The sequence below is a fragment of the Anopheles marshallii genome, chromosome 3 (genome assembly GCF_943734725.1).
Source record: "Anopheles marshallii chromosome 3, idAnoMarsDA_429_01, whole genome shotgun sequence".
Taxonomy (NCBI): Eukaryota; Metazoa; Arthropoda; class Insecta; order Diptera; family Culicidae; genus Anopheles; species Anopheles marshallii.
In genome coordinates this window covers 78037603-78049471 of record NC_071327.1, presented here as the reverse complement: position 1 = coordinate 78049471, position 11869 = coordinate 78037603, and the positions used below count along the sequence as shown (strand labels likewise).

Here is an 11869-nt window from a genome sequence, read left to right as displayed (position 1 = left end):
TTTAGCAAGAAAAGTACGGTGTGTACCCATGAATTCAGTGTAGTAATTTTTATTAATGCTATTAAAACTCGCTCAAGATATTCTACTCGAGTCTCAATTATTAGCTGATGTTGTGCTCGTATCAATTACGCAGCAATAACTTTAATTCCTTACTTAATCATTCCCACCATCAATCAATTTAGTCAAACACAAATTGATATCCAAGCAATGCAGCATTGCGTTGCGATACCATCAGTATTGCCAGCACAATAAGCGAAACTGTCACACCGTCAGCCATATATACGACTCACTGTCATACTTAACAAAAGTCACCCTTGCAACAAATTAGTATGCAAATTAATTGTGTGTCCGATACGTTCGCTTACCTTGCAGAATCGACTTCGATGACCCATCGACGACCAAGCCACCGAGCCTGGCCAAATCGGCCGTGCTTGCCGCCCTCGAGGAGGAGGAACGCGAAAAGTCTCGCGGCACTGGTAAGTACTGTCAATCGTGTTATCGAACATGCTCGGTTGCAACAAGTGCAACTTTCGTACGTAATAATGAGGCGTTTCTCGTTCCCGCTCGAAGAATCGAAGTACATGAAAAAGCGTGCTCGGTTGTGTGTAGTTGTGGGAGTGTATGTATATATGTTCTTGTTCATCTGTTTCAGAGTGTTTTCTCGCAATGTTTCTAAATGTTTCATCCTAATGGAATGTTCCACCCTTCCAATACTAATTGGCAGTTACTTACCACACATCACAATGGCTGCCGTTGTGCGAAAATGTGTCGGAATGGTATATCGATCGGGCGAAGTGATATGTCTCGAATGTGAATTTAGATACAGTGGCGAAGCAACATCAATTACCATAACTCAATCGAAAGGATCACACTCACACAAACGTATGCTCACAACCGCATCTCTATGCGCTCATTTTAGGAAGATCTCTGGTTCTACATCTTCACGACAGACAATTTCCCAGTCTCCATTAAGCGCTGATTACATTTCCCGTCCACTGCCAATGGACAGTTTTAAATAACTTTCCGTTCGAAATCGCTCAATCCGATCACACCGGGCGCTCAATTGCGTCCGAACCGTTATCGGAAACCCATCGGTTTCGGTACCATTCGATACCTAAAGCGAAAACTACCCATCAAACCACCTCCACCGTACGGCGGAAGTTACGGATGCTCGTTATCTTATCTCGCGTTTAATTGACGGTAATTGGATACCTGCCTTCGGGCTTTCGGCTTTAGTTCGCTGAATTGGCGGTCCGACTCCGCTCGAAGTGGGATATAATCTGCTCGATGAGAAACCAGCTTCTTCTCCTCCACACATACACACACATACCTACACACATATATATGCAAACGCTCCCACAGTTCTTTACCATCCTTCGTATCCTCTTTATCTGGCAAAGTGTGAAATGGGCCGGCTGGATGGGCCCGATTTAATTTGCACCGTGTATGGGCAGATTCTGGCAACGTCAAGGATCAAACCCAACGCGTTCAGTTCGAAAACTTTCCAGCTATGATCCACCCCTACGCCCAGTCCACCGTATGCCGTAAGGCATTTAATCAAATACGCTGCACGACGGTCGATGAGATGATCATCACTGCTCCAGCTGCTCGTGTGGCCCTGCTGAAAAGTCCATCTGTTAAACAGCTGCCCAGCAATAGTCGGACAACCGAACGTTAGACGGCAGTAAAGGAGCTTAAGTGTCGTCGGCTGCATCGTACCGATCGTTGATTGATTTCACACTGTGACGTTGCGGTGTTGCTCCGGGAAGGGATTAGAAACATCCCAGGACACGGGATGCATCCGATGTATATGATGCGGTTTTTACGGGCAAATTCCAAACCAATCGTTCCTTTTTTTTTTCAAAGTCCAATCAAAGTCGATCAAAGTCAATGGCTATCAGCTGGTAATTGCACGCCGTCAGTTTTGTGCTCAACTATCAAACCGTTTGTCTCGTGCGTTAACTTATGGGCCTTAATGCTTACAAGAAATTTCTCTAAATGTTTCAGACAATTCTACGAGTGTTTTGAAACATTTCGCATTTTAAGTCCGAACTGCTCCTTTTAAGAACGGGATTAAAACAAGGGCCTCAAGTATCAGTTTCTACACTTTAAAACAAACTTTTTTGATAAGGGTGTCTTTTACACACGATGCATTCCATCGGGAGGTGATCAAATGCTAATGGTCACCGTACAGTTTTTCCCCGTTTTTTTTTCCTCCAAATAACCACACACGACCCAACTCGCCACAGCTTGATGAAAGACCCAACCGGCAATTGACAGTTACTCGATTGTTTATGATATTGATTAAAGTTCCGGTGGTTCGGACTCTACGGTGATGACCTTCCCACCAAAAGGACTGGTTTTGAAAGTTGTGTATACGTTGTCTGACTGATGGATGGGAGTTCCTGTGTCATTTCCGGCACGGTGTACCGTGCTTGTTGATTGATGGATTTTAGGCGTTCCTGCTGGTCTGGGTATGATATAAAATAGAAACAAACAAGGAAAAAACAAGCGTCTCCCGTGACTGGATGTGATACGAGCTTGAATGATGGATTCCAAACTGAACATCAAACAGTTGGTCATCTTGGGGATATCGCTTTGGGGACAGCATCACAGCGAAATGTATCAATTTGAGTGAGTTAAGCTTTTTCATGCCACACGAATAATGAACGGATCTTTTCGTAAATGTGCCACATCATCAAATGGGCAATATTAGGCTCTGAAACCGATATAAATCGACATTAAGCTCATGCCAATATCGACTGCTCCACTTGGCGGCTTAGCAAATGAAGCCACGACGTACTTAGAAAACGGAACCACTTTACAAAACGATTCAACGCTTTTCCGCATTTTCCACTGCGAGGTGCTAAACCGTTGGCGTGCTCGGTACGCGTTGAACCATTCATAGCATTTCTTAGCAAAGGTCGATCGCGTAATAAAAGCAGCGAAACGAAAAAAGAAAAACGTTGACTCAATTGAACCTTATTAAACCCCTTTAATTATTTATGCCCAGTGGAAAAATTGCCGTAACAACGCCGAATGATTTTTTGTTGTTGTTTTTTTTGCCACGATTAGCACATTTTATTTTAATTGCTTCGGCGCCACAAGCAAAACCTTTCCCGGGAGCCCATTTCGTACCGAACCGAGGCAACGATAATCCATATCCGTCCGTCCGCAAGAAAGAAGCGTTACGAGCAGTGAAAAGTAATTAGAATGAAAGGCAATTCGAGTGGCATCGGGAGGTTGATAAGCCGGAGCCAATCGTTTCGTGGGTATTAATCGTACGAATGAGGTCAGAGGGTAGAAGTACCGCGAAGCGGTAATTATTGAACACATCGGCCGTGCAGAACTATTCGTAATCCATTGCTGGATTGACTTTTCCGAGTGAGCGGAAATAATGAGACAACTGATGCATTATTGTTATTCCTTTTTGCTTCTTTCCATTTCTGAGATTATGTTTAAATTTGAACGCTGCGACACATCGACTGTCATGGAAAGCATAACCATGTGATGGGCGGTGCAAATACATACAAATATGTATGCTGTATAGAATCGACCAGTTATGCAAACGCTTAAACGTGAAATCAAATTGTTACATTCATCGCGCCACGAAACGCAAACATATCATTGGATTTTCGTACCGAGTCCAATATCGTTTTCGCACATTTTGCTACGCTATTTATTCTGCCCCAGATACGATTATCCATACCGGACACCACCGAGAAGATGATGATGATGCGTGAAATTGGTACAATACTTGTTAATTACTGCCAGCGTCGTTTCAGTGCCTTTTTTTTCAGTTTTCCAAACAGAAATGCGTACAAAAATTGTAAATTCCAAAAGCAAATTGCACAACGGCGAATGGGGTTGTAAACTTTCCAGAACTCACACCCTCAAATCGATTATCGTCGATTGTTTGCCAATTTTCTTGTTGCTGTTTTGTTTGTATCTCGATTACTGCAGTGGTTCAAAGAAGAGAACCGAAATTCAATACACGTTATATGGGAATGGAAAGCAGTGCAGCGAATGTGATTGGAATTCGAATTTTTGATACGTTTCAATACGATTCGACCATTTTGTGTACGGTTTGGTTGTGCGTGATGTTACTTACTGTCTGCAGCGTGATTACTGATTACATCCACAAACGCTAGCAAACAAAGTTGTTTCGATTCTCTATTGATTTTGTTTCTTGCTTATTGCTTTTTGTTGCATTAACGCAATAATCCGCATCCGAACAAAGTGGCGATAAAATTGTTTAAAAAATAATAATACAAAAATTGCAGAATTGTTGGTGTAAGCGTTTCGAACAACCAAGCATATTATTTTTATTTTTTATTAGTGATGCATCGAGCTGAAAGTTAAGTAATACTTACTCCTTTGCTTTCGGATGATCGAACGGAAATTCAATCGTATTAAAATTAAATAACGATTCGGTATTCGAGTATGTTAAAAAATTCCGTAAAATTAGTGGAAGCAGCTCGAAATTATCTTTGAAATTATGAATGATTGAAATGGTTAGTAACCAAACAGTGAAATTCTTATAAAACTCTTCCTGCGACAGAAATGTTACTAACGTTTTTTTTTATTAAACATATTTAATCGAGTAAGATAATTCGCAGGAATTCTGGGAAGCACGACACATTTTTCATATAAAGTTTCGCTTAAAATAGTCTTACAATTTTCATGATATGATGTTTAACTTTTACACGACGATGACCCCGTTAGAGTATTGAATGCATTCACATCAATCATCGTTGCTCATTCCCGCCCATGTCAACACTGCAAAATGGGTCAGTACCACCAAACTGAACTACATTCCCCCCTCTTCCCAGCCCAGGGATTAATTACGGTGGTGGTAAATGTTCCTCACCCATTGCCACACACGGTGTTGGGGCGTTGATGTGCAGATAATCGAGAAGGCGTCACAAACAACGGACAGTGCAGGCAAAGGATAGATAAAAAAAGGACTCAACGAATGCTCACTCGAATGTTCACTGTTTTGTGTGCTAACATATCGCCGCGTAGGCAAAGGACGACTAACGGGAAGGCCGGAAATGGAGGTAGAGATTTTTATCGCAAAGTTTTATAGAAATCCCAGCGGGAAAGCCGGTACGTAATGGAGCAGTGGGGAAACGATCATTAATTGCTCATTGGAAGGCATTTTCTGGACAATTTCACTAAACTTTTATTCGGAAAGGTTTCTCCCATGGCTGTTTGGGATGAATTGAGCTTAAATTGGAATTACTCAACGAATCATTTCATGATTTCCACAAGAGTGGTTTGAGTTCTACGCAATTCTGTGGAAGATAAAACATTCTAATTCTCAAAACAAGCATAATGGAAAGGATGGCTCGTGTTGTTGCTATTTGCCATTTGTCACCATTAGTGAAGCAAAGACGCTATTAAATTGTACAGTAAATCACCATCGTCGTGTGTGATGACAAGTGTTTCGTGTGTTTGTACGTGTGAGTTTTCGTGTGTGCATAACGCGTCAGTGTACATCAAGCTGCAACTGTGTGTCCTTCATACACGGTATGTGTTTTGTTCGACAGTGTGCAACGTACCTTCCAAATGGGTGAAACCGTTGATTAATTACATGTTACATATTATCGCTCTTATCTATTCTCGATCGCTGCAACGCTACGACAACAGTTGGCTTTGGACGTCAAAGCCGCTCCCGGCAACCAACCCGATCGACCGATGTCTCGTCAGCCGCAACGACCTGTATTGACCGTGAAACCGTTCTCAAGATTAATCGTCGTCCGCTTCAGCGACGGCACCGGTCGTGCGACAACGTTTGGCCACCGCGATCACTGTGCATCGAGGAAACGCACCAGCGTGATCCATCCCCGGCAGGGATGGACGGCAATCGGGGTGAGTTTGCCATCGACAGCCGGCGATACGGTAGCCACGATAGCATTCACTTTGACGAGCGCATTCGCCGGCAGCACAAGATCGAGCCACTTCGTACGCTCTTCGATAAGGAGAATGTCGTCCTGACGGATTGGGGCCAACGGCCTCAGTCCACCCCACTGCAGGTCGGCCATCGTTCGGGGCGGGATGAAGATAAAAATGATAATCATGTTTACGGAAGCGATGCACCGAGCACAACTGGGCACGATCCGTGGCACATATCCGCCGGGTCCGATAATCGTAAGACTTTGCGAGATGATGACTACCCGGAAGGATGTACCGTGTCGCAGCGTCCTGCAACTCCACCGGTAGATTGGCCGGATAGCAATTGTGTGCCGGTAAGTGGTCCTGGCGTAACATCTTCACTTACCGCTCGGACCGGTGATTATCAGGCTCGACAGGAAGTGCATCCACCTGAACCACCACCGAGACGGTACTATCTGCCAATGGATAAGATAGTGCGTGGTGAGCTGGAAGCTATGCTTCGCTTGTTTCAAGACACAACAATTACCACCGGACAACATCCCGATGGGCCTTGCTCACCTGTGCACGGACGTAGAAGCGCAACGCCATCTGGCGGAGGGGCGTCGCAGCTGCATCTACCCGAGCGAAGCAAATCCGTCCAGGGTCAGGCAGCTGGCTTACGGCAGGACGGTGTCGAATCTAAACCACCGTTAAAGCTAAAATCTTCCACCGGACGGACGACGCCACGCAGCGGTACGCTTCAACGCCATCCGACCGTGACCGACGTTAGCTGCATCGAGGCAATCGATCCGGACGGAACGTTTCACATGACGCAGCACGAGGATGTCGATGCGGTCGAGGCGTATCACGAATTCAATTTAAATTCAAATACGGGCAGGAATTTAAATATTGATAGACACCGGGAAGCGCTGTCCGGCACACCGACCGACTGGTGCCCGAAACCACCACCGAAACAAAGTTGCACCAATGGCCACAACTCACCGACGGTGACGTGTCCCGTCAGTGCGACAATCCCGCCAACATCGGTGACTATCGGGGCCGATCAGCTGACCACTAATTACTTCGACAAACACTCGCGCCTCCCTTCAACAGTTGGCTCATCGTACGACCAGTTCCCGGTCGCTGCTAACCGGACGCCATCCGAGCACGGGGAATCCATTCCCAACTTTCCACTGTTGGCCGCTGGTGTAGAAATCGAACGAGCGAACCACAAATTTGACAGTAACGTCAACTGCACCGGTCACCGGTTTGCCTCGCTGGACGAGTTTCATAATTACAATGAAAAACTAATTACAGACACGGGTGGCAACGACGTGATGCTGGTACCACGCAATGGATCAACGACACCGCAGCCGGTGGACAAGCGTCGGATCACCGAAAACCGACGCCAGCCGCATTCGTCAGCATTAAATGTATCAAATCAGCCAAATCGTAATTGGATTAATTTAAATTCAAATCAAATTTATCACCAGCAACGGACATCTCCAAGGGATCCCGTCTGTCAGCGAATGTCACCAAGTCGTACCGATGTCAGTACCGTTGGGCTTGCCAGTGCCTACCACCAAAACACCGACCACAGCGCCCATGATGATCCACCGACCGGCACAGGAAGTGACCGTTCCCCGGGCCGGGAGACACATGTTGCGTACGGTGACAACAACGCTACACCAACGAACCACCAGAACGCTAATGATAACCTTCAAAGGCGCACCGACCAGAGGCACCAGCAGGCCGTACGGGCAGACTGTAATTATGATAATAAAAGCGTTCGCAGTCATTATCGCCGTGAAGCATCGCCCGCCGACAATGGGCCACTTCCGGTTGACGCACCGCGCCCCCGTTATGTGACACCGTCGCCACCGCTTCCGCCCTTCCCGGTGGAACCGCCGATCCCATGGCGACCACGGGCACGCTCGGGAAGTTCCGGTTCGAGCGTAAAAATTAATGAGATTTTCGAATTTCCACCACCCCCACCGTACCCGTGCGATTGTCCCGCTGGCGATGCGATCGAAGACGATGGTGAGCCATCCTGCGGAATGACTGTGTACCGCACGAATGTACGCGGCTCGGAATCGAATAGCGGCAAGGGTGTTCCCGATACCAGCGATGACACCGGAAGGGATTATTCCACAAGTGGTAATTATCTTTCTAGTTCTCGGTAGCGCGCTAATGCGTTTTTCGGCAACCGACGAGAAGGCAGAACCATTTTCTGGAGGGAATGATTAGGAAATCTGGAAGTTTATTTTGATCTGAAAACCGATATCGCTTGCTATCAATAAGTGGTTTCGGTTGATGATTTGTGCATGGGAGTTGGGTGCTGGAAGTTAAGGAGTCGGGGCTGTAAGCAAGAATGGCACTTATACTCGCGGTACAGTTGGGTTAATGAGGTTGATGTTTGATTCGATAACTGGAAGCTTACGGTTAGCTTACGTAAGCTTACGGTGGACATGTCTTAAGTGCAACACAGTTCCGGGAATGGGGTAGAAAATTCAAAAGTGTTGATTTCGATGTTTGAAGCGAAGAGTGCGACCAGCCACTAAAAGTTCTCAACACACCAAACTGCTGGTATCGACTTGCTCGAATTTGATACTAGCTATTAAAAACCGATGAAACAATTCAGTTCACTGCCTAAAAACCAAAACGTTTGCACCTGGTATGTGCTACGATAAAATAACTACTGGTCAAGAACACAGTATCGTTAAAACAAGGTTTTGGCAAAACTAACATATTTCCTAAAGAACTTATGTAAAATAGTAATAAAATAGCCACAATTTACAATGATACAATGCGTAAAACGCAAACTTTAATGTTTAAAACATAAAATAGACATTAAGGTGTCAACACAAACACCAATCACATTGATACCGATAATTTGCTACCTTTCCAAACTTGGTGGTGTTTTCGGCAAATATTTAGCTTAACCAATATTTTCTTATTGCTGATTGCACAGGATTGAAACCCTTTGCCATTGTTTATCGCATCAATCAAAACCGTATCAAATAAAAGCTAACAAATTTGACCCGGAATGGAATTAGTGGCGGATAATAAACGTGCGAGCGTGAATTAAAAATGCGTCCACTGTTGATTGTGCCCGTGATTCATTCCAATAAAACTTCACGAATGGCAAATAAAATAAAATAAAAACACAAACACAACGACACCACACTGCCACTGCGCGATGAATGAAACACGTACAAACAAAATCAGTACGGTGGATGACCGTTTGAAGCATAAAGCAATTAAAGGACACGCGTGACTCGTACGTCCTACGCTTACTGGGTTTTCTCTCGTTTGTTTCCGTTGATGTCCCTTGTTTTTGTGGTGATGTTTATTACTGGGTCTGCCTCATGTTAAGCTTTCATACCGGAAACACACCGCAACGGGCTGGTGGGTGTGGAAATTAAAAAAGTACCACTGAGTTGTTTGAAATAACAATCAAGGAATGCATTTTATGACCAGCTCGATTACCGGGGCCGCACATCAATTGAATTCGCGCCACGGTGAGTAGTGTGTCGAAGTGTTGATGAGTGCTGAAGTGCGTATGATCGTGATGAAGTGGTGCAAATGCAGCATCCACTATTGGAACCGAGATAAAAGTATGCTTAAGCCCGAAGAAGCTTAATGTTCGATGACGCATTCATCTTCTATCGTTTATTTTTAATTTACCTTTGAAAAGAGTTTGGTATACGGGGAGCGCTTCTAATACAATATGATTTACAATGCACAAAAGCATTATTTTCGCATAGAAAAGGCTTGATTGGACTATGAACAAAATAAAGTTAATAAAAAAATAGCTTCAGTTCCTTAAAAATGGTCATTCCTTTACACACAATTAGCTATTTATAGCTTGTAGTATGTTCTAATTTCAACAAGTTATTCATTTTACGATTCACAATCTAGATATGATTTAATTGATCGAATTTTCAGTATCACTTGATGCACTTCGTTGAATCAATGCGTCCATTCGCAGTAACGCTTTCGTATCAAACAGTTTGGTAGCATATAATGTAATGAAATGGTTTTTGGCAACACTTGTTATGGAACAATTGTCCAATGATTAGATTTTCAGTACATCATTCGCGCTCCATCATGGTTCTGCCTCTTCGTTTACTGTACATTATACCCACCGCTTGGTCATACCATGTCCTGTGCTCGAGATTAGAGATTAAAATAATTGCACCATTGCAGACCGAATCAACCGTCCCGAAGCGAAACTGTCTCCGGTTAACCTAGCAGCAACATTTACCGCATCACATCCAACGTACAGGGCTGCCAATCCGGCAATTTACCCTCCGCCGACACTAAGTTCTGCTCGTGACGGGTTCCCACCAACGGTTGACCTTACCGATGGTGATAATGATGTCACCGGTTTAAAGCATCCTCAAACCCAGATATATCCAGACAGCTGCACCGCATCGGACGATGAAAGAACGCATCGGGCAAAAGCGAGTCGATCGTTTCGGAATGTTTTCCACTCACCTGGTGTCCATGTTGTACCTTGCTCGCCGACGGAACCGACACTGCACCAAAGCAGTAACGTTGATGTTGATTATTTTAAAACAAATTTCACGGATGATAAAACACCGGACGTCAACGCAAACAGAGCGCGCAATTTCGATGAAGAACCGAATAAATACGACACCCAAACACCGCAGGCCAAATCAATCGACCCCGACCGTACGTCGCAGGAGCGTCGCCGTTACGGCGCCGAAAATAGACCGGAACGCGGTACCGGCACCGAAGACAAGCCGGTACAACCGCGCATGATTAGTTTCACCGATGGTGAGTTTATTTTTGGCCCGTTCGACGAGCGGTCGCTGGAATTCGGACGATTTGAATTATTGAGCGATAAACTGGGGGCGCGAAAATCTCCCGCTGGGACCGGTGCGATGCTGACAGCAGCTGCCACTGATGAACGTCCGCATTGGGCAACGGTTGCCGAGGAGCCCAAGATCACCGACCCGACGTACATCAGCGCCGATGAGCGTTCGCGCCAGTCGACATTATCAACAGGCCCGCAACCAGCACAAGGTGAAGCGATTGAGGTGGAAAATAGCGTACCCGAGGACGTTAAATGGAAAATTGGTGCGTAAGCTAGCGCCCCGGAGAGCATTACGCTTTCATCGACTCATCTTCACTGGCCTGGAATTGGGTTTTACCATACATACATACACACACACACGCACACGCACGCATCGTTCCCCCGTTACACAAGCGAGAAGAATAATGTTCCTGCGCTTCATACGTGTATGGTCGAGCATGAAATTCGAAATTGTGTACATTTTACGGATGACGAAATGAAACCCGCAGAACACGCTTCACGTACACAGGGAGAACCCGTTCGGCCATTCGATTTGGGAAGCAAAGAAAATTCCTTCGGGACCATTACATTTTCCATTTCCAAAACATGGCCCCCATCCTCGAAATGTCATCAACATCACCTTTTTCACCATCGGACAACACCGGACGACGGATGCCAGTGACGATGGAACACGAGACATAAACTTCCAACAAAACACTTCACCTTTTGCGGGTGCTTCCATTTCAACCTCGGGGCCGAATTGCATTATGGTTTGCCCGCTGAAACGGAAAGCCCCGGATGAGCAGCTTCCTGTAGATGTGTCCTATATGAGAGTGTGCGTGTGTGTGTGTGTGTGTGTGGGTACGTTATGTCAGTGGTAAACCCACTCGGGATTTTGGTTTTGGAATTTCGATCCTGTCGACGTCGTTCATGTGCTGACCGGTTGACCAGTGCGAAACATAAGATCCAACACGAAACGACAACATATTTCCCACTCCTTACTGGCGGGCCAAAATGGGAAATTGAAAGCTAAATATAAAACCAACCTTCAGACAACGGTTCCGATGGAATTTTGTCACAGCAGCAACAAAAAAAACATATACAATCTGAGCTCAACATCAAAATCCGTCTAACCGCACTGAGAACTGATGAGAGATACAGCATGTTAGA

At 45.3% G+C, this 11869-nt stretch overlaps 1 protein-coding gene across 1 annotated transcript in view; it reads left to right on the top strand.

Moving 5' to 3' along the window:
• The first annotated feature begins 383 nt into the window (after positions 1–383).
• LOC128713186 (uncharacterized) overlaps positions 384–11869 on the top strand; it is a 32381-nt gene continuing 20895 nt past the window's right edge. The window contains 4 exon segments of the mRNA XM_053808046.1: positions 384–476; positions 5653–5854; positions 10052–10078; positions 10081–10983. Of these exon segments, the coding sequence (XP_053664021.1) occupies positions 384–476; positions 5653–5854; positions 10052–10078; positions 10081–10983 (1225 nt within the window).